At 43.8% G+C, this 24917-nt stretch overlaps 1 protein-coding gene across 11 annotated transcripts in view; it reads left to right on the forward strand.

Annotated features, from left to right (window-relative positions):
* Positions 1-24917, forward strand: part of IRAG1 (inositol 1,4,5-triphosphate receptor associated 1) — a 128835-nt gene that overhangs the window by 95645 nt on the left and 8273 nt on the right. For all 11 annotated transcript variants that reach the window (XM_056527991.1, XM_056527984.1, XM_056527983.1 and 8 more), the window contains 8 exons: positions 627-676; positions 2542-3126; positions 16026-16104; positions 18447-18570; positions 19389-19419; positions 23300-23440; positions 24118-24249; positions 24325-24466. In XM_056527991.1, the coding sequence (XP_056383966.1) occupies positions 627-676; positions 2542-3126; positions 16026-16104; positions 18447-18570; positions 19389-19419; positions 23300-23440; positions 24118-24249; positions 24325-24466 (1284 nt within the window). The remainder of the gene's footprint in view (positions 1-626; positions 677-2541; positions 3127-16025; positions 16105-18446; positions 18571-19388; positions 19420-23299; positions 23441-24117; positions 24250-24324; positions 24467-24917) is intronic.

Genomic DNA, 24917 nt, shown 5'->3' on the forward strand with positions numbered 1-24917 from the left:
CCCCCCCCCCTTTCACTTGATTTTCATTTTCGGCATTTAGTATCAGGCTTCACCGTGACTATATTAGGTATCCGGAGCGTCCGGGCAGAAGAAGCGCCCGGTAATGTAGACAGGAGAGACACCGTATCACAGGACCCAAAATACTCTAAGGAGCTCAAACAAGATAAACCAAATCTACTGTGCACCCCAAGTGAGCAATTATAGCATCTGAAGTAATTCCTGAAATTCTAGTACATCATATCCCAACGTGTTTCTCCCCCCTGAGTTCATCAGGGGTCATCCTAGTACATCATATCCCAATGTGTTTCTCCCCCCGAGTTCATCAGGGGTCATCCTAGTACATCATATCCCAACATGTTTCTCCCCCAGAGGTTTATCAGGGGACATCGACAAGATTAAAAATCTGAGATAGCGTGAGGTATACCATTATAACATGGCAAAATAAAATAATAAATCAAACACTGTGTATGTAAATACCAAGATAGGACCACACACTCAGATACCTTCTGGACGGACTAGAAGGGGCTTCTATATGGATACCTACCTGCAGAAGGATAGGGGGGGGGGGGGGGGGCAAATATGTTTTTACAGCACATTATATAATAAGCTTATTTTCCCTTGTACAGGACCGGATCCGTATCCCAACGTCTTCCCTCCAGCTGCAACATTACTGCCGGTGAGTCGGAACTCATTTTATAGTAAGTTAATAAAGAATAAAGAAAAATGGGCTCGATCTCTCCGGATCTCACTATATTTCCAGTATATGGCTACAGCGCCATCTATTGTTACATAGTTGTTATAACACCACCTAGTGTTACATATTTGTTAGAGCACCACCTGCTGTTTCATGCTTGTTATACCGCCCTCTGGTGTTATGAACATGTTATGATGTTCTTTGCTTGCAATGGCTCTCACATGCTCAATTACTCAATCCTGGTCAGTCATGTTCAGTATCTCAGTCCCAGTTGCACATGCTCAGTTTCTCAGTCCCGGAAGCACATGCTCAGTATCTCAGTCCCGGATGCACATGCTCAGTATCTCAGTCCCAGATGCACATGCTCAGTATCTCAGTCCCAGATGCACATGCTCAGTATCTCAGTCCCAGTTGCACATGCTCAGTATCTCAGTCCCAGTTGCACATGCTCAGTATCTCAGTCCCAGTTGCACATGCTCAGTATCTCAGTCCCAGTTGCACATGCTCAGTATCTCAGTCTTGGATTCACATGCTCAGTATCTCAGTCCCAGATGCAAATGCTCAGTATCTCAGTCCCGGTTGCACATGCTCAGTATCTCAGTCCCGGTTGCACATGCTCAGTATCTCAGTCCCGGTTGCACATGCTCAGTATCTCAGTCCCGGTTGCACATGCTCAGTATCTCAGTCCCGGTTGCACATGCTCAGTATCTCAGTCCCGGTTGCACATGCTCAGTATCTCAGTCCCGGTTGCACATGCTCAGTATCTCAGTCCCGGTTGCACATGCTCAGTATCTCAGTCCTGGTTGCACATGCTCAGTATCTCAGTCCCGGTTGCACATGCTCAGTATCTCAGTCCCGATTGCACATGCTCAGTATCTCAGTCCCGGTTGCACATGCTCAGTATCTCAGTCCCGGTTGCACATGCTCAGTATCTCAGTCCCGGTTGCACATGCTCAGTATCTCAGTCCCGGTTGCACATGCTCAGTAGCTCAGTCCCGGAAGCACATGCTCAGTATCTCAGTCCCAGTTGCACATGCTCAGTATCTCAGTCCCAGTTGCACATGCTCAGTATCTCAGTCCCAGTTGCACATGCTCAGTATCTCAGTCCCAGTTGCACATGCTCAGTATCTCAGTCCCAGTTGCACATGCTCAGTATCTCAGTCCCAGTTGCACATGTTCAGTATCTCAGTCCCGGAAGCACATGCTTAGTATCTCAGTCCCGGTTGCACATGCTCAGTATCTCAGTCCCGGAAGCACATGCTCAGTATCTCAGTACCGGTTGCACATGCTCAGTATCTCAGTCCCGGAAGCACATGCTCAGTATCTCAGTCCCGGTTGCACATGCTCAGTATCTCAGTCCCGGTTGCACATGCTCAGTATCTCAGTCCCGGTTGCACATGCTCAGTATCTCAGTCCCGGTTGCACATGCTCAGTATCTCAGTCCCAGTTGCACATGCTCAGTATCTCAGTCCCAGTTGCACATGCTCAGTATCTCAGTCCCAGTTGCACATGCTCAGTATCTCAGTCCCAGTTGCACATGCTCAGTATCTCAGTCCCAGTTGCACATGCTCAGTATCTCAGTCCCAGTTGCACATGCTCAGTATCTCAGTCCCAGTTGCACATGCTCAGTATCTCAGTCCCGGATGCACATGCTCAGTAGCTCAGTCCCAGTTGCACATGCTCAGTATCTCAGTCCCAGATCAGTAGATCAGTCCGGGTGGCTTCCACATGCTTGGGTTTGTTATCCTTGATGATATTTGGGGTACCAGGGGTCAGACCCCCACTTATCCAGACTTTTCCCCCCAGTACCATTTTCTCACCTGTCCTATATTCCTCTCATGTTCTAGAACTCAACCCAGGGACTGACGGATCGGAAGCAGAACGACCAGCGGAAGATTTCCCAGGGCCGCCTCACCCCGCGTCCTCTCTGCCTCACAGCCGCATCCAAGGAAACCCTGTACGAACAGAAGGAAAACCATGACCCCCTCAAACCCGCCAGCGGCCCCTGTAAACCCCCGGCCCCCGAAATCTCCAAACTGTCTGTCATCAAAGCCAGAATCAGTCCTGAGCAGGAGATCCACAGACCCATCCTGAAGAAGCCGGACAACCTGCCGGGACGACCGGGACCTTCCGGGGCTCTGGGTGTCTCCAATGTGGCCTTCAAGGGCCCCGGGTCAGGTCTATTTCCTGGTGACTCCAAGTTTGCTACACTGGTGGAACATATGACGGCTGGGAACCGGCCCCCGCTCCTTAGGGCCCTCTCCTGGGACAGCGTGGAACCGGAGCAGAGAAACAAATCCAGTTTGGAATCACCCGAAAGGGACTTGGCTTCCAACCTCGATAAATGTAGCAATAAACTTCCCAAATTCGCCGTAATGAAGGACGTTCATATCCAACCGGTGCGGCTGCAGAAGCTGACCAAACTGCGGGAGGTAAGTGACCGCCACAGAGACGCGTAGAGTGCGAATGGCCACCCAAGACTATGTTCATGACGCCGAATTTCTGCACTGAACCTTGAAAAACCGTGAAAAAAGTCCGGCAAAAATTCCACCGAAATTTAAATCACAGTCTGTTCATTTGGGTTCCGCTGTCCTATTTGAACCGCGGAAATTCTGACATGGAAATTCCGCATTCCGAAAAATGTATTTATTTATTAATAAATTTTGCGGAATTGCGAGCGGAATCCCATTGAACTCACTGGGGCTTGGAATTTCCTCAGAATTCTGTGTTCCGAGCATACAGAAATTCCGCCACAATTCCTCCAACGGAATTTCGCAAACATTCCGCTGCAAGCTGTGCAAAACGGAATTGCATAATTAGCCTTAGGCTACGTTCACGCAATGGAATGCCTGTCGGGACATTCTGCGGACATTGGGCGCTGGTGAAACACGCCGGCGCTCGGAAATGCGCAGTCTCCGTAGAAGGCAATGCATTTCCGAGCAGATGTCAGTTCTTTTTTGCCGAGTCAGGAATCAGAATTTCCGCGGCGGAAAATTCCTGTTAAAAACAATCCTGCAACGGAACTTTTCCGCTCGCAAATTCAAGTGAACGAGGCCTTAAAGGGCCCCTGCATGTGAATAAAGCTCGGTCACTGTATAATGAAAAGTTCTGCAATTTTCTAATATATTCACTTCCTTAGCATTTTTTTTTCAAGATCTCTGCTTGCTGTCTGTAAATGGAAACATTGTAGCGATAGTTAACACTATATCGTAGACCAGTATTTTCCAAACAGCCGTTGCAAGACTACAACTCCCAGCATGCTCGGACAGCCGAAGGCTGTCCGGGCATGCTGGGAGTTGTAGTTTTGCAACAGCTGGAAGCCCCCTGGTTGGGAAACACTGCTTAAGATTCTGCAGTTTGACTTTGTCCTAGGCCTGGCTGGAAGCCTAATAAGGTCCCAATAAAGTCCTAGGGTGAAGCTATATGTTGGCTGTCCGTGCATGCTGGGAGTTGTAGTTTTGCAACAGCTGGAGGCACACTGGTTGGGAAACACTGCTTAAAGGGGTACTCTCCACTAGAAAACATTTTTTTTTTTTAAATCAACTGGTGCCAGAAAGTTAGACAGATTTGTAAATTTACTTCTATAAAAAAAAAAATCTTAATCCTTCCAGTACTTATCAGCTGCTGTTATGCTCCAGAGAAAGTTCTTTTCTTTTTGAATTTCCTTTCTTTCTGACCACAGTGCTCTCTGCTGACACCTCTGTCCATTTCAGGAATTGTCCAGAGTAGGAACAAGTCCCCATAGCAAACCTCTCCTGCTCCAGACAGTTCCTGACATGGACAGAGGGGTCAGCAGAGAGCACTGTGGTCAGGCAGAAAGGAAATTCAAAAAGAAAAGAACTTCCCCTGTAGTATACAGCAGCTGATAAGTACTGGAAGGAATAAGAATTTTTAATAGAAGTAATTTACAAATCCGTTTACCTTTTGGGCACCGAAAAAAATGTTTTTTTTCCAGTGGAGTACCCCTTTAAGATTCTACGGTTTGACTTTGTCCTAGGCCTGGCTGGAAGCCCAATAAGGTCCTAGGGTGAAGCATGCTGGGAGTTGTAGTTTTGCAACAGCTGGAGGCACACTGTTTAGAAAACACTGACAAAGACGTGTATCGGTTCAGCATGATGGGTTTTATACTTTTCTGGTACAATGTAACAAACCCCTAGAAGAATAAAGTGTATGGCAGGGCATTTATCATTGTTTTTGCGCAATTTTTTAAGGTTTGTTTTTTTTCCAGCCTGGAAGGCCATGCGCCATATTTAAAAAAAAAAATTTTTATATTTTTTTTTGCACAAATAGATTGGTTGCACTTATCGTTTGAATAAAATGTAGGATGCAGGGTGTTCAGTGAGGCGCGTCTTTTCCCGTATACACACAGAATTTATGACGTTACTTGTGCGATTTCTCAAATTAGAAATAAAAAAGCTGCCGAAATGCAAAGAAAAATATTGCACAGATTTTCTTGCAAATTAGAAATCCCTCCCTGTATTATTTACTGTATAATATTTTGCGTTTCAGTTCTCGACCTCTGCTTGCTGTCAGTGAATAGAAAATATTCATTTTTGTATCTAAAGGCTGGGGGGAAAAACCCCAGCCTTTAGATACAAAAATGAATATTTTCTATTCACTGACAGCAAGCAGAGGTCGAGGACTGAAACGCAAACTATTATACAGTAAATAATAAAGTCTATAGAATATAATCACTCCTCTAAGATTTCACCTACAAAAGGTGCATAATGATATTCCAAGAATTGCTAAATTATAATAAAATTTAAAATATCAATGTAAAAAATAATGAACTATATATCTTGGCACTAATCTAGGAATAAACCACCACTGGGCCCTAGTGGGGATATTCACACAATATGTAACATTTAGAACATTATTCACATTTCTGGAAAATACTAAAATAGCGTCAATCTAATAATCCGGCATCTAATGGGTCAATATAGCGGCAGTCTATGGGGTAAATGTGTAATGTTTGGTCCGATCTCCGCTGGACACAAATCAGACTGCTGGGAGTCCAATAAATCGAGCGGTCACTGACGACAATGTATGTATCACTGTGGTAATTGTTATATTCTCACCAAATCCTGGGGACGCCCGCTGGGTACTGCTGTAGGGATCTGCTGTGATGGGACGGGCGGCGGTGTTAGAGCCGTCACCGATCCGGGGGTGCGCTTGGCGTAGCGCGTTATGTAGCGGCCGTACTCCCCCTCTGTGATGGACAAGCAGACGCAGTGTTGGTATATATCGTGGCGTCCCTCGTGGTGGATGAAATCCCGGCGGGGATAGGTCGCTCTCCGGCAGGTCAGTGGTACAGTCCAAAGACTCGGACCGGACCAATGGTAAAGGACGGATGTTTAAATCAGTTCGTCTGAACCGGCAAATGCCGCTGTGCCGCGTCCACATTGGATGTATATCCGTAAGATGCTATAGTGCCTGATAAAGATGAAATCTATAGCCTAGACGCGTTTCAGGGTCCTATAGCCACTAATCGCTCGACCCTTTCTTCAGTAGGAATAGAGATGTGTGATGTACAACTTGCTTTTGCTTTCTTATATATGGTCTCTCACATTCGTAACTAATTAAGAGCACAAGAGATAACGAAAACTCGGCACGGATCAAAGTAAATTCATTCACCTTGGTCGGGTGCGGTCACTTCTGGGTTCTATAGAGAGAAAGAGAAGATAAAAGCATCGAAAACCCGTGTAAAGGAGAAGGAGAATTATTAAACAATATTAGATGTGTATATACAGGTGTATTTACAGAACATTCTAACAAAGGTATTCCATAATTACCGCCAAATGTTCCCTGGACAGAACTTAATCTGTAAATAGGTTGGTGTCTGGAAGTATCGCTTGTGTGTGTGAATACGGATGGTGCGTGCGGGAACCTAGAAGATGAACGGGGATGATTGGCGAGTGCGAAATAGATAGAGATAGTAGTGTGAATAGTGGTGCAAAAAGGATCTATATGGTGAATGGAAATAAAAGATAAATAAGAATATGGGGGGAGATTTATCAACACCTGTGCAGGGGAAGAGTGGTGCAGTTGCCCATAGCAACCAATCAGATCGCTTCTTTCATTTTTAACAAGGCCTCTGCAAAATGAAAGACGCGATCTGATTGGTTGCTATGGGCAACTGGGTAACTTTTCCTTTGCACAAGTTTTGATAAATCTCCCTCTATTATGGACATTTATGAACGGGTTTAGTCAAGTTTTCTTTACTATAATTGTGGCAAAATTGTCGCAACTGCGACTACGCGATTTTTCGTGCGACATTTTGACTGGAAAGCGAGAAAAGCGCGTTTTCCAAAAATTAACTACGTAGTAATAATTTTAAAATGGACTACGGGTAGTCAGGAATTTAGTAACTGCGACAGTCGCAACTGCGCAAAAAAAAGTCGCAACAGGGTTAAAAATCGACTAAATTGACTCCAGCTCAAACGTGGAGCAGAAAAAGCTACAACCAAAGTAAAAAAGGAAAAATTGCTTCCGTGAAAGAAAATTATCAACAGGCTGAAAGCAGATGATAAATAAGTCACACATAAGCAAAACAAAAAAGTAAGGAAAAAATTACGGAAAAAAAAATACATAAGCAAAGATTGATAAATGTCCCTCATGGTGAATAGTGTAAAAATAATAAAATGTGGGATAAATGGAAAAAAGGGATAAAAATGGAACAATAAAAAAATATAAAAAAAATATAGTGCAAACTAAAAAATGCGAAATGAAATTGAATAAATATAGTTGGGTAAAACTATTCAATTTCATTTCTCATTTTTTAGTTTGCACTATATTTTTTTTATATTTTTTTTATTGTTCCATTTTTTAGTTTGCACTATATTTTTTTATTGTTCCATTTTTTAGTTTGCACTATATTTTTTGAATATTTTTTTATTGTTCCATTTTTTAGTTTGCACTATATTTTTTTAATATTTTTTTATTGCTCCATTTTTTAGTTTGCACTATATTTTTTTATTGTTCCATTTTTTAGTTTGCACTATATTTTTTTATTGTTCCATTTTTTAGTTTGCACTATATTTTTTATTGCTCCATTTTTTAGTTTGCACTATATTTTTTATTGCTCCATTTTTTAGTTTGCACTATATTTTTTTATTGTTCCATTTTTTAGTTTGCACTATATTTTTTTTATATTTTTTTATTGCTCCATTTTTTAGCTTGCACTATATTTTTTTATTGTTCCATTTTTTAGTTTGCACTATATTTTTTTATTGTTCCATTTTTTAGTTTGCACTATATATTTTTTTATATTTTTTAATATTTTTTTATTTTTCCATTTTTATCCATTTATCCCATATCCCACATTTTATTATTTTTTACACTATTCACCATAAAGGAGATTTATCAAAACCTGTGCAGAGGAAGAGTGGTGCAGTTGCCCATAGCAACCAATCAGATTGCTTCTTTCATTTTCCACAGGCCTCTTTAGAGGCCTGTGGAAAATGAAAGAAGCAATCTGATTGGTTGCTATGGGCAACTGCACCACTCTTCCCCTGCACAGGTGTTGATAAATCTCCCCCCATATTCTTATTTATCTTTTATTCCCATTCACCATATAGATCCTTTTTGCACCACTATTCACACTACTATCTCTATCTATTTCGCACTCGCCAATCATCCCCGTTCATCTTCTAGGTTCCCGCACGCACCATCCGTATTCACACACACAAGCGATACTTCCAGACACCAACCTATTTACAGATTAAGTTCTGTCCAGGGAACATTTGGCGGTAATTATGGAATACCTTTGTTAGAATGTTCTGTAAATACACCTGTATATACACATCTAATATTGTTTAATAATTCTCCTTCTCCTTTACACGGGTTTTCGATGCTTTTATCTTCTCTTTCTCTCTATAGAACCCAGAAGTGACCGCACCCGACCAAGGTGAATGAATTTACTTTGATCCGTGCCGAGTTTTCGTTATCTCTTGTGCTCTTAATTAGTTACGAATGTGAGAGACCATATATAAGAAAGCAAAAGCAAGTTGTACATCACACATCTCTATTCCTACTGAAGAAAGGGTCGAGCGATTAGTGGCTATAGGACCCTGAAACGCGTCTAGGCTATAGATTTCATCTTTATCAGGCACTATAGCATCTTACGGATATACATCCAATGTGGACGCGGCACAGCGGCATTTGCCGGTTCAGACGAACTGATTTAAACATCCGTCCTTTACCATTGGTCCGGTCCGAGTCTTTGGACTGTACCACTGACCTGCCGTAGAGCGACCTATCCCCGCCGGGATTTCATCCACCACGAGGGACGCCACGATATATACCAACACTGCGTCTGCTTGTCCATCACAGAGGGGGAGTACGGCCGCTACATAACGCGCTACGCCAAGCGCACCCCCGGATCGGTGACGGCTCTAACACCGCCGCCCGTCCCATCACAGCAGATCCCTACAGCAGTACCCAGCGGGCGTCCTCAGGATTTGGTGAGAATATAACAATTACCACAGTGATACATACATTGTCGTCAGTGACCGCTCGATTTATTGGACTCCCAGCAGTCTGATTTGTGTCCAGCGGAGATCGGACCAAACATTACACATTTACCCCATAGACTGCCGCTATATTGACCCATTAGATGCCGGATTATTAGATTGACGCTATTTTAGTATTTTCCAGAAATGTGAATAATGTTCTAAATGTTACATATTGTGTGAATATCCCCACTAGGGCCCAGTGGTGGTTTATTCCTAGATTAGTGCCAAGATATATAGTTCATTATTTTTTACATTGATATTTTAAATAAATTTACATTTTATTATAATTTAGCAATTCTTGGAATATCATTATGCACCTTGTGTAGGTGAAATCTTGGAGGAGTGATTACGGTATATTCTATTTTCGGTTGTGAGCTGCACCAATTTTTTTTTAGACAGTTAATAATAGTTTTCCAGTTTGAGCAAATAAAAGTTCACAAGAAATTCTATGATTTTTCCAATATGTATTCTTTACAAATTGGCTTTTCAATAACTCTGCTTGCTGTCATTCTTTGAGATCCAGCTCTGTCCTGGTCATGTGACGGACTATTATGTTCCTGAGCCTTCAGCTGTGCACGACCAGAGTTTTATTTAATTCAATGGAAGTGAACAGTGAAGTTTCCTATGGAATGACAGCAAGCAGAGATCTTGAATACAGTGAAGAATTGTGTTCAGTGCCTGCTGCACCTCTACAGGGGGGGGGGCCTCAGAGGGGCGCTGCACTAACCTAAATTGTCTCCTCCAGCTTTGTCACTGTATAATGGAAAGTTCTGCAGTTTTTGTATAGACATCAGTCAGGATCTCTGCTTGCTGTAAGTGAATGGAAACAGTTTAGGTTGTAGAGGGTCGGTGTCTTCCCATCAGCTGTATATAGATTCCTCACACTACAGCGGAGATCTCCAGAATGTCGACCTCAAATTGCTGCAAAACCACAACTCCCAGCATGCCCGGACAGCCAACGGCTGTCTGGGCATGCTGGGAGTTGTAGTTTTGCAGCAACTTGAGGTCCACACTTTGGAGCCCACTTCACTACAAAGTAAGGCTCTCCAGCTGTTGCAAAACTACAACTCCCATCAGTACAGCAGTGGTCTCCAAACTGTGGACCTCCAGCTTTTGCAAAACTACTTCTCCCAGCATGCCCAGACAGCCGCTGGCTGGGAGTCGTAGTTTTGCAACAGCTGGAGACACACTGGTTTGGGGAACACTGGTCTGGACAAAATAAACAGCCATGATTCCGGAATAAATTTTTCCTACACTAATACATTGTAACAAACTATCAGCACAGTAAAAGACATGTGTGAGTTGGTGTCCCCCCCCCCCTTGTGCTCGGTGTCTCCCCCCCCCCCCTTGTGCTCGGTGTCTCCCCCCCCCCCTTGTGCTCGGTGTCTCCCCCCCCCCCCTTGTGCTCGGTGTCTCTGTCCCCCCCCCCTTGTGCTCGGTGTCTCTGTCCCCCCCCCCCCTTGTGCTCGGTGTCTCCGCCCCCCCCCCCCTTGTGCTCGGTGTCTCCGCCCCCCCCCCCCCCTTGTGCTCGGTGTCTCCGCCCCCCCTTGTGCTCGGTGTCTCCGCCCCCCCCTTGTGCTCGGTGTCCCCCCCCCCCCCCCTGCTCGGTGTGTCCCCCCCACCCTCTGCCCGGTGTCCCCCCCCCCCCCTCTGCCCGGTGTTCCCCCCCCCCTCTGCCCGGTGTCCCCCTCCCCCCCCCCCTTGTGCTCGGTGTCCCCCCCCCCATGTGCTCGGTGTCTCCGTCCCCCCCTTGTGCTCGGTGTCTCCGTCCCCCCCCTTGTGCTCGGTGTCTCCGCCCCCCCCCCCCCCTTGTGCTCGGTGTCCCCCCCCCCCTTGTGCTCGGTGTCCCCCCCCCCCCCTTGTGCTCGGTGTCCCCCCCCCCCCTTGTGCTCGGTGTCCCCCCCCCCCCCTTGTGCTCGGTGCCCCCCCCCCCTTGTGCTCGGTGCCCCCCCCCCTTGTGCTCGGTGTCTCCGTCCCCCCCTTGTGCTCGGTGTCTCCGTCCCCCCCCTTGTGCTCGGTGTCTCTGTCCCCCCCCCTTGTGCTCGGTCCCCCCCCCCCCCTGCTCGGTATCTCTCCCCCCCCCCCTGCTCGGTATCTCTCCCCCCCCTCTGCTCGGTGTCCCCCCCCCCCCCCTCTGCTCGGTGTCCCCCCCCCCCCTCTGCTCGGTGTCCCCCCCCCCCTTGTGCTCGGTGTCCCCCCCCCCCCCTTGTGCTCGGTGTCCCCCCCCCCCCCTTGTGCTCGGTGTCCCCCCCCCCCCTTGTACTCGGTGTCCCCCCCCCCCTTGTGCTCGGTGTCCCCCCCCCCCTTGTGCTCGGTGTCCCCCCCCCTTGTGCTCGGTGTCCCCCCCCCTTGTGCTCGGTGTCCCCCCCCCCCCCCCTCTGCTCGGTGTCCCCCCCCCCCCTCTGCCCGGTGTCCCCCCCCCCTTGTGCTCGGTGTCCCCCCCCCCCTCTGCCCGGTGTCCCCCCCCCCTTGTGCTCGGTGTCCCCCCCTCTGCCCGGTGTCCCCCCCCCCCTTGTGCTCGGTGTCGTCCCCCCCCCCCCCCCTTGTGCTCGGTGTCCCCCCCCCTCTGCCCGGTGTCCCCCCCCCTTGTGCTCGGTGTCCCCCCCCTCTGCCCGGTGTCCCCCCCCCCCCCCTTGTGGTCGGTGTCCCCCCCCCCCCCTTGTGCTCGGTGTCCCCCCCCCCCCCCTTGTGCTCGGTGTCCCCCCATACTTTACACTGCAGCTTTATATCTTCTATGATTTGCTGTATCCGGTGACATCTATTACACTCGGGGACCTGGTGGTTCTCGTGTCCTCCTCATCCTATAAACAGGAAGGTCTTGATGGATGGTGGGGTCAGTGCGGGGGTCAGTGCGGGGGTCAGTGCGGGGGTCAGTGCGGGGGTCAGTGTGGGGGTCAGTGCGGGGGCAGCGCCCGGGAGTTACCCCATGGAGGGTCTCCCCCCAAAACATCCCCTTCCCGGACACTTTCCTTCCTGAATTGATGTCAACAACCTGTACAGAGCCGGAACCCCGGAGGACGGAACGTTATTATGCATCATATCCTCCTCACCGTATACTATATACCTCTATATACCATCACATCCTCCTCACCGTATACTATATACCTCTATATACCACCACATCCTCCTCACCGTATACTATATACCTCTATATACCTCCATCATATCCTCCTCACCGTATACTATATACCTCTATATACCACCACATCCTCCTCACCGTATACTATATACCTCTATATACCATCACATCCTCCTCACCGTATACTATATACCTCTATATACCACCACATCCTCCTCACCGTATACTATATACCTCTGTATACCATCACATCCTCCTCACCGTATACTATATACCTCTATATACCACCACATCCTCCTCACCGTATACTATATACCTCTATATACCATCACATCCTCCTCACCGTATACTATATACCTCTATATACCACCACATCCTCCTCACCGTATACCATATACCTCTATATACCACCACATCCTCCTCACCGTATACTATATACCTCTATATACCACCACATCCTCCTCACCGTATACCATATACCTCTATATACCACCACATCCTCCTCACCGTATACTATATACCTCTATATACCTCCATCATATCCTCCTCACCGTATACCTCTATATACCACCACCCTCCATCATATCCTCCTCACCGTATACCTCTATATACCACCACCCTCCATCATATCCTCCTCACCGTATACCTCTATATACCACCACCCTCCATCACATCCTCCTCACCGTATACCTCTATATACCACCACCCTCCATCACATCCTCCTCACCGTATACCTCTATATACCACCACATCCTCCTCACCGTATACCTCTATATACCACCACATCCTCCTCACCGTATACCTCTATATACCACCACATCCTCCTCACCGTATACCTCTATATACCACCACATCCTCCTCACCGTATACCTCTATATACCACCACATCCTCCTCACCGTATACCTCTATATACCACCACCCTCCATCACATCCTCCTCACCGTATACCTCTATATACCACCACCCTCCATCACATCCTCCTCACCGTATACCTCTATATACCACCACCCTCCATCACATCCTCCTCACCGTATACCTCTATATACCACCACATCCTCCTCACCGTATACCTCTATATACCACCACATCCTCCTCACCGTATACCTCTATATACCACCACATCCTCCTCACCGTATACCTCTATATACCACCACATCCTCCTCACCGTATACCTCTATATACCACCACCCTCCATCACATCCTCCTCACCGTATACCTCTATATACCACCACCCTCCATCACATCCTCCTCACCGTATACCTCTATATACCACCACATCCTCCTCACCGTATACCTCTATATACCACCACATCCTCCTCACCGTATACCTCTATATACCACCACATCCTCCTCACCGTATACCTCTATATACCACCACCCTCCATCATGTGATTTTTTTTTAAAATAAAACAAAGTGGAAATGAAGGGGCAAAGCACTGCAATGGCCTCTTCTGTCCCTTCACTCCACAAATTGGTTGGGGTCTCAGCAGCCAATCCCACCGCCACAACTCCTGAGCTGTCTCTGAGGTGTGAGAAGTTCTATGTATCTTTACCTACGAGGTCTCATCACCGACCTCCATCCTCCATAATATCATCACCGACCCCCATAATATCATCACCGACCTCCATAATATCATCACCGACCTCCATCCTCCATAATATCATCATCACCGACCCCCATCCTCCATAATATCACCGACCCCCATCATCCATAATATCATCACCGACCTCCATCCTCCATAATATCATCATCACCGACCTCCATCCTCCATAATATCATCATCACCGACCTCCATCCTCCATCCTCCATAATATCATCATCACCGACCTCCATCCTCCATCCTCCATAATATCATCATCACCGACCCCCATCATCCATAATATCATCACCGACCTCCATCCTCCATAATATCATCATCACCGACCTCCATCCTCCATCCTCCATAATATCATCATCACCGACCCCCATCCTCCATAATATCATCACCGACCCCCATAATATCATCACTGACCCCCATCCTCCATAATATCATCACCGACCCCCATCCTCCATAATATCATCACCGACCCCCATCATCCATAATATCATCACCGACCTCCATCCTCCATAATATCATCATCACCGACCCCCATCCTCCATAATATCACCGACCCCCATCCTCCATAATATCACCGACCTCCATCCTCCATAATATCATCATCACCGACCCCCATCCTCCATAATATCACCGACCCCCATCCTCCATAATATCACCGACCCCCATCATCCATAATATCATCACCGACCTCCATCCTCCATAATATCATCATCACCGACCCCCATCCTCCATAATATCACCGACCCCCATCATCCATAATATCATCACCGACTTCCATAATCCTCATCACCGACCTCCATCCTCCATAATATCATCATCACCGACCTCCATCCTCCATAATATCATCATCACCGACCTCCATCCTCCATAATATCATCATCACCGACCTCCATCCTCCATAATATCATCACCGACCCCCATCCTCCATAATATCATCACCGACCTCCATCCTCCATAATATCATCATCACCGACCTCCATCCTCCATAATATCATCATCACCGACCCCCATCCTCCATAATATCATCACCGACCTCCATCCTCCATAATATCATCATCACCGACCTCCATCCTCCATAATATCATCATCACCGACCCCCATCCTCCATAATATCATCATCACTGACCCCCATCCTCCATAATATCATCACCGACCCCCATCCTCCATAATATCATCACCGACCTCCATCCTCTATAATCCTCATCACCGACCTCCATCCTCTATAATCCTCATCACCGACCTCCATCCTCCATAATATCATCACCGACCTCCATCCTCCATAATATCATCACCGACCTCCATCCTCCATAATATCATCACCGACCTCCATCCTCTATAATCCTCATCACCGACCTCCATCCTCTATAATCCTCATCACCGACCTCTATAATCCTCATCACCGACCTCCATCCTCTATAATCCTCATCACCGACCTCTATAATCCTCATCACCGACCTCCATCCTCTATAATCCTCATCACCGACCTCCATCCTCTATAATCCTCATCACCGACCTCCATAATATCATCATCACCAACCTCCATCCTCCATAATATCATCATCACCGACCCCCATCCTCCATAATATCATCATCACCGACCCCCATCCTCCATAATATCATCATCACTGACCCCCATCCTCCATAATATAATCACCGACCCCCATCCTCCATAATATCATCACCGACCTCCATAATCCTCATCACCGACCTCCATCCTCTATAATCCTCATCACCGACCTCCATCCTCTATAATCCTCATCACCGACCTCCATCCTCTATAATCCTCATCACCGACCTCCATCCTCTATAATCCTCATCACCGACCCCCATCCTCTATAATCCTCATCACCGACCTCCATCCTCTATAATCCTCATCACCGACCTCCATCCTCTATAATCCTCATCACCGACCTCCATCCTCTATAATCCTCATCATCATCTCATCCTTATTCTCCCCCACAGACCCCTTACTCATTCCATAGGATTAGGCTTCATACTTATACAAGGATCTCTCTGCTAAACTATCTTATTATACCGCCAAACCATTGCCATTATTTTCTCCATACAGAGGAGGAATGTAACCGGTGACGTATTATCCATCGTCCCTCCAACTATTAATCACGACTATAATTCCTCTTCAGGAACATAAACTGATGAGAAGTCAGAACCTCACGGGACAGAAGCTTCCAGACCTCAGCGAGGCGGCCGAGCAGGAAAGAGGTACGACACGGGAGGTCTGTAACGTGTGACTATACAGAGCGGAGGAACAATACAGTAATAAAGGAAGGGAGGGAACTGCCAGACACCATAACTGCCAGTGACAAGGCCAGTGCACGGCACGCAATGACTATGGGACTCTGTGAACCAAGATCTAAAGCCTTTTATCTACAAAAATACAATATACCTACTATAATACTGCCCCCCTTCTTAAATAGAAGAATATAACTACTATAATACTGCCCCCCTTCTTATATAGAAGAATATAACTACTATAATACTGCCCCTTATATACAAGAATATAACTACTATAATACTGCCCCCTATATACAAGAATATAACTACTATAATACTGCTCCTATATACAAGAATATAACTACTATAATACTGCCCCTATATACAAGAATATAACTACTACAATACTGCTCCTATATATAAGAATATAACTACTATAATACTGCTCCTATATACAAGAATATATCTACTATAATACTGCTCCTATATAGAAGAATATAACTACTATAATACTGCTCCTCTATAGAAGAATATAACTACTATAATACTGCTCCTATATACAAGAATATAACTACTATAATACTGCTCATATATACAAGAATATAACTACTATAATACTGCCTCCTATATACAAGAATATAACTACTATAATACTGCTCCTATATACAAGAATATAACTACTATAATACTGCCCCCTATATACAAGAATATAACTACTATAATACTGCTCCCTATATACAAGAATATAACTACTATAATACTGCCTCCTATATACAAGAATATAACTACTATAATACTGCCTCCTATATACAAGAATATAACTACTATAATACTGCTCCTATATACAAGAATATAACTACTATAATACTGCCCCCTATATACAAGAATATAACTACTATAATACTGCTCCCTATATACAAGAATATAACTACTATAATACTGCTCCTATATACAAGAATATAACTACTATAATACTGCCTCCTATATACAAGAATATATCTACTATAATACTGCTCATATATACAAGAATATAACTACTATAATACTGCTCCTATATATAAGAATATAACTACTATAATACTGCTCCTATATACAAGAATATAACTACTATAATACTGCTCCTATATACAAGAATATAACTACTATAATACTGCTCCTATATACAAGAATATAACTACTATAATACTGCTCCCTATATATAAGAATATAACTACTATAATACTGCCTCCTATATATAAGAATATAACTACTATAATACTGCTCCTATATACAAGAATATAACTACTATAATACTGCCCCTATATACAAGAATATAACTACTATAATACTGCCTCCTATATACAAGAATATAACTCCTATAATACTGCTCCTATATACAAGAATATAACTACTATAATACTGCTCCTATATACAAGAATATAACTACTATAATACTGCCCCCTATATATAAGAATATAACTACTATAATACTGCTCCTATATATAAGAATATAACTACTATAATACTGCTCCTATATACAAGAATATAACTACTATAATACTGCTCCCTATATACAAGAATATAACTACTATAATACTGCTCCCTATATATAAGAATATAACTACTATAATACTGCCCCCTATATATAAGAATATAACTACTATAATACTGCTCCTATATATAAGAATATAACTACTATAATACTGCTCCTATATACAAGAATATAACTACTATAATACTGCTCCTATATATAAGAATATAACTACTATAATACTGCCCCCTATATACAAGAATATAACTACTATAATACTGCTCCCTATATATAAGAATATAACTACTATAATACTGCCCCCTATATATAAGAATATAACTACTATAATACTGCTCCTATATATAAGAATATAACTACTATAATACTGCTCCTATATATAAGAATATAACTACTATAATACTGCTCCTATATATAAGAATATAACTACTATAATACTGCTCCTATATATAAGAATATACCTACTATACTAATATTACATATATATGTGACACCATCATGGAGGATCTCCGTCTGTTCCCCAATGATAAGGAACCAGAGACGTCTTATTCATATCCTGGATTTATCAGTTACTAAAAACTTCTTCTTCTCTGGATCTTATAGGAACAGACTGAGGTCTCCATGGAGGGTGCAGGTCATCATCTTATTTATGATGGGTGCAGCTTATGTTTTATAGCACTATTTGCCAACCAGGGTGCCTCCAGATATTGCAAAACTGTAGTTTTGCAACAGCTGGAGGCACCCTGGTTGGGAAACATTGTTGTACATATAATATTCTTATGTCTGACCCCTGATATTACAGGTCCTTCTCCTGTCCAGTCCACAGAGGATGAAGAAGAGAAGGGAGAAGCTGAATCCGATGTGATGCCCAATATACCGGACATCTTACTGAGGAAACTGCGAGTACATAAAGGCCTCCCAAACAGGTACCAAGCAGAATTATCCTGTATTATACTCCAGAGCTGCACTCACTATTCTGCTGGTGAGATCACTGTGTACATACATTACATTACTTATCCTGTACTGATCCTGAGTTATATCCTGCATTATACCCCAGAGCTGTACTCACTATTCTGCTGGTGAGGTCACTGTGTACATACATTACATTACTTATCCTGTACTGATCCTGAGTTATATCCTGTATTATACTCCAGAGCTGTACTCACTATTCTGCTGGTGAGGTCACTGTGTACATACATTATATTACTTATCCTGTACTGATCCTGAGTTATATCCTGTATTATACTCCAGAGCTGTACTCACTATTCTGCTGGTGGGGTCACTGTGTACATACATTACATTACTTATCCTGTACTGATCCAGAGTTATATCCTGCATTATACCCCAGAGCTGTACTCACTATTCTGCTGGTGAGATCACTGTGTACATACATTACATTACTTATCCTGTACTGATCCTGAGTTATATCCTGTATTATACTCCAGAGCTGTACTCACTATTCTGCTGGTGAGGTCACTGTGTACATACATTACATTACTTATCCTGTACTGATCCTGAGTTATATCCTGTATTATACCCCAGAGCTGTACTCACTATTCTGCTGGTGGGGTCACTGTGTGTTACATACAGTCAGTGTTTAGTCTTGCGGTGACCTCATGTCTCATTCTGCTCTTATCTTCTCCCCTTGGTCTCATGTTCTATATCTCCGCTGGTTTCCTGTTGCTGTATTTGCTGTTGATGTTCTATTTTTCTCCATATATAAAATGTGTTCTTCTCCTTTCAGTGCCCCCGCGCTGAGCGAGAAGGAAGTCGAGGTGAGTCCTGCGTGCAGTCACATGATTTACTGGAAAACAAAGATCCGTCATAAATTAGAATATTTCCAATAAAGTCAAAGGCTTTCCAGGCATGCTGGGAGTTGTAGTGTTGTAACAGCTTAAGTCTCAGCGGTGATGAAACATTGCTCCGTTAAAATTAGGCGGCATCTTTCTTCATTCAAGTCTATTAGAGTTACAGCGGAGCACGTGAGTGATGTCAGTAATAGAAATGTGTTGGAGAATTGAAAAAATTTAAACTTTGTCAAGTTTTTTACAAAATTATAAAATCACATTTCCTTATAGGCTCAAAAGTTATAAAGTCAAGGCTGAGCAGCAGCATGCATGCCTCCTCCCTCCCCCACCCTTACATGATTGAAGTACAGGGCTCACTGCTGGATGCCAAGCAAGGAGGGGTGGGGGAGGGAGGAGAAGTGCATGCTGCAGCTCAGCTTACCTACTATAGTTTTATATTGATCTTTAGGAGCAATCAATTAATAGGTTACACAAGCCCCCTAGTGTTAAAAAAAAAAAAAAAAAAAAAATCCCCCTCTATAAAAATATGTAAACTAACCTCTTTTTTCCATTGTTGAAATAAATAAATAACAAAAAAAAAGAGTAAATATATTTATTACATTTATCATATTGAAATATAATGGTCATCGAAACAGTCAAATTGTAAATGAATAAAAAATGCTACAATAAAGAAATTTACCAAAAATTTCAGATTTTTGGTCATATCATAAATTTAGAATTTTTATTTTTAATAAAAAGCGATTAAACAGTTCAATCAACATAGACAAATAAGTTATAGGAATCAGAACAGGGCAATTTTTAGCTTTTTTTTACATTTTTTATCATGGAATAAAACAAAACCTGTAAAGATTGGGTAACATTCTAATTGTACCGACCCACAGAATAGCGAGAATATGTCGGTATTATTGTAAAGTGCACTGTGTTATACGAAAAAACCCAAAAACTACAAATTGCGTTTTTATGTTTACAACAGAAAATCCAGCGCTCAGACAGAAGTGCCATATTATATTTTCTCATTTTTTTTAAGATCAATTTAAATATTACAAAATATGTCACGACACTTAAACATGCTTGACGTGTTTCTGGAGGGTTGCTTCTTATTCATAACCTTATGACTAAGGGGTAACCTCCCAAAACCCGTCAAGCATGTGTAAGTATTTTGACATCCGTTGTAATATTTTTATTTCGCTTTTATTGTACATTTTGTGGTAAAATCGTAGGAGTCAATTTAAAGAGTACCTGTCACCAAACTAAACTTTTAATATATTGTTCCTTATGTAATTATAAGACACTTTGCTTTTTATTTGCTGTTAAAATTTGCAACCTTTATATGTTTTAAATATGATTGAAAAACCGGCCACTTGATGGCTCCGTTCTGTTCCCTGCGCAAGTCAAACAGTTAGTTTGGTCTCCTCCTGGTCTGGCAGGAGACCAAATTCAGGAAGTGCGTGCGGGACATGACGAGGCACAGTTCTCTCAGGCTTCAGTGACAACGCGACTGCTGGGGAACGCCCACTTTATCCTGCCGGGGGCTCACACAATGTGAGCAAGGGGAAAGATATGATACACAGCTTTTTAAAGCTCGTAAAAAAAATTTAAGGGCAGAAGGGGTGTTAGGAGTAGTTAGGGAATAAAATCTGAGTGAGTTTAGAAAATATGATTTGATGACAGGTACACTTTAAAAATTTGTCCTGCAAAAAACTAGCCCTTACATGAAAAGTATTATGGCTTTTTAAAGGTGAGGAGGAGAAAACAAAAACAAAAAAAATGAAATTGGCTTGGTGGTTAATGGGATAAAGAGGTTATCCTGGAATAGAAAAAGAGAGCTAATTTCTTTCAAAAACCGCTACCTGGCTGTCTACAGGTTGGGTGCGGTATTACAACTTTCCTCCATTCACTTCAATGGAACTGAGCTGCAGAACCACACGCAACCTGGAGAGGTGGCTTTTGAAAGAAATTAGCTCTGTTTTTCTATTCCTGGATAAACCCTTTAGGGTACGTTCACACAAGCGGATTACCTGCGGAATTTCTGCAAAAAATCAGCAGCAGATTTTGCTACCATTGACTTCAATGGGTCCAAAGGAAAATTAGCAAATCTGCCTCTATTGCGGATTTTCTGCTGACCCATTGAAGTCAACGGTAGCAAAATCCGCTGTGGATTTTTTGCAGCAAACCGGCTGCGGAAGTTCCGCAGGTAATCCGCCTGTGTGAACGTACCTTTAAGCATGAAAAAGATCAGAGATTTCAATCAACAGGTTATAGGGTGCCATTAAAAGCACAACTTGTCCCAAAAAAAAAACAAGCCATAATGTGTTGATGAAAAGTTAGAAAAGAAAAAAATATAATAGCTCGATGAATGCGACAATGAAAAAAATAGTTTTGGCAATTAAGGGTTAAAGGAGAACCGCGCATATTTACATGCAAGGTGGAAAAATAACCTGAAGGTGAAGGGAATACAGACTATTCTAAAGTCCCGTGTGTCTCCATGGTTACAGACTACAAACAATACACGACAGCAGGATCAGACTACGCAAGGTTTGTTTGTAGTCTGTAACCATGGAGACACAAAGATGTGCAGAGGAACCGAATACACAAAATTTGAGATGTTAAAGGGGTTATGCAGGAAAAAACTTTTTTTTATATATCAACTGGCTCCAGAAAGTTAAACCGATTTGTAAATTACTTCTATTGAAAAATCTTAATCCTTTCAGTACTTATGAGCTTCTGAAGTTAAGGTTGTTCTTTTATGTCTAAGTGCTCTCTGATGACACGTGTCTCGGGAACCGCCCAGTTTAGAAGAGGTTTGCTATGGGGATTTGCTTCTAAACTGGGCGGTTCCCGAGACACGTGTCATCAGAGAGCACTTACACAGAAAAGAACAACCTTAAATTCAGAAGCTCATAAGTACTGAAAGGATTAAGATTTTTTAATAGAAGTAATTTACAAATCTGTTTAACTTTCTGGAGCCAGTTGATAAATAAAAAAAAGTTTTTTTTCCCTGAATACCCCTTTAAATCTTTCGATGAATTGGAACAATAGGAAATTGGTTGTCCCAGTAAACATAAGGGAAATATCACCCAGAATGCATCAAAGCCTGGTTGTTATATTTGTGAATTAAATCTATTGGTTGCTAATGGCAACAAGGCCGGGAATGATACATTGTATTCCAGAGAGATGCAATTTTAATTGTCACAGAACAATGAAAGAATTAATCGATTGTTTTAGGACAGTTTGTGGGAAATGTTCCTTTTCTAACAGTGATTTCCAGACAGCGTGCCTCCAGCTGTTGCAAAACTACAACTTCCAGCATGCCCGGACAGCCGAAGGCTGGGAGTTGTAGTTTTGCAACAGCTGGAGGCTCCCTGGTTGGGAAACACTGATCTATGTGAACAACGGTCTCTTGACTTTGGATGTCAGAGGAGAGAAGGGTTGGACAAGTGTCCTCCTGCAGAATACATGTGCTAGTGTATGTGGGGATAGGGAGTGCATGCTGGGAGTTGTAGTTTTGCAACAGCTGGAGGCACTCTGGTTGGGAAACACTGTTCTATGTGAACAATGGTCTCTTGACTCTGGATGTCAGAGGAGAGAAGGGTCGGACAAGTGTCCTCCTGCAAAAAAAATGTGCTAGTGTATGTGGGGATGGGGAGCACATGCTGGGAGTTGTAGTTTTGTAACAGTTGGAGGCTGTGATGTGATTTGGTAACATCAGGCAGGACTCAGGGTTATTATGTATCAGTCGTCCTCCTCGCCAGGAACGTTCCACCTCTGTATCTGGCGCGCGCCGAACCTTCAGTCTCCACTTGTTGCGGCCAAAAATAACATGCAGTAAATATCTGCCCTTTCACAGAACGTGTTCATCCAGCTTTCCTTGGCGTTCCGGAATGACAGCTACACGCTGGAATCCCGGCTGAACCAGGCGGAGAGGGAGCGGAACCTGACGGAGGAAAACAACGAAAAGGAGCTGGAGAACTTCAAGGCGGCGATTATGGTAATAAGAGGAGCCGAACCACATCATAATAACCTATAATAACCCACCTCATATACCCCAGAGCTGCACTCACTATTCTGCTGGTGAGGTCACTGTGCACATACATTACATTACTTATCCTGTACTGATCCTGAGTTATATCCTGTATTATACTCCAGAGCTGTACTCACTATTCTGCTGGTGAGGTCACTGTGTACATACATTACATTACTTATCCTGTACTGATCCTGAGTTATATCCTGTATTATACCCCAGAGCTGCACTCACTATTCTGCTGGTGAGATCACTGTGTACATACATTACATTACTTATCCTGTACTGATCCTGAGTTATATCCTGTATTATACTCCAGAGCTGTACTCACTATTCTGCTGGTGAGGTCACTGTGTACATACATTACATTACTTATCCTGTACTGATCCTGAGTTATATACTGTATTATACCCCAGAGCTGTACTCACTATTCTGCTGGTGAGGTCACTGTGTACATACATTACATTACTTATCCTGTACTGATCCTGAGTTATATCCTGTATTATACCCCAGAGCTGTACTCACTATTCTGCTGGTGAGGTCACTGTGTACATACATTACATTACTTATCCTGTACTGATCCTGAGTTATATTCTCTGTTATACTCCAGAGCTGCGCTCACTCTTCTGCCTCTCTCCCTTCAGTCTTCCGTCTCCTTATGGCAGAGCAGTGACCATCGTGAGGCTTATCAGAAGTTACTGGAGGACATCACCGTTCTCCACCGTCTGATCACCAGACTGTCCAGCAGGGCAGAGATGGTCGGTGCGGTGCGCCAGGTACGTTGCGTCACCTGATCTGTCTGCTCTGCTATACTGTCCGTGCACTCAGCTCCTCTGTGTATCGTTGTCCAGGAGAAGCGCATGTCTCGGGCCACGGAGGTGATGATGCAATACGTGGAGAACCTGAAACGGACATACGAGAAAGACCACGCCGAACTGATGGAGTATAAGAAACTCGCCAACCAGAACTCCAGCCGCAACTATAGCGCAACCGGTAAACACCTTACTGCTGTGCAGACTGTGATCACATGAGTTATACTAAAGGCTGGCTGCAAAACTACAACTCCCAGCATGCCCGGACAGCCGAAGCTGTCCGGGCATGCTGGGTGTTGTAGTTTTGCAACAGCTGAAGGCACCCAGGTTAAGAAACACTGATGTAAACACTGTTCAGGAGAGATGGTTAGCTCACAGAGCATTGTCTAGACTGGATACAATTGTATCACTTCTCAGCTGAGAGCAGGACTAGCTATGTACAATGTATCAGTCTGGAGTCCAGGATGTTTAGCTCACAGAGCATTGTCTAGACTGGATACAATTGTATATACTTCTCAGCTGAGAGCAGGACTAGATATATACAATGTATCAGTCTGGAGTCCAGGATGTTTAGCTCACAGAGCATTGTCTACACTGGATACAATTGTATCACTTCTCAGCTGAGAGCAGGA

Source organism: Hyla sarda, chromosome 6 (genome assembly GCF_029499605.1).
Source record: "Hyla sarda isolate aHylSar1 chromosome 6, aHylSar1.hap1, whole genome shotgun sequence".
NCBI lineage: Eukaryota > Metazoa > Chordata > Amphibia > Anura > Hylidae > Hyla > Hyla sarda.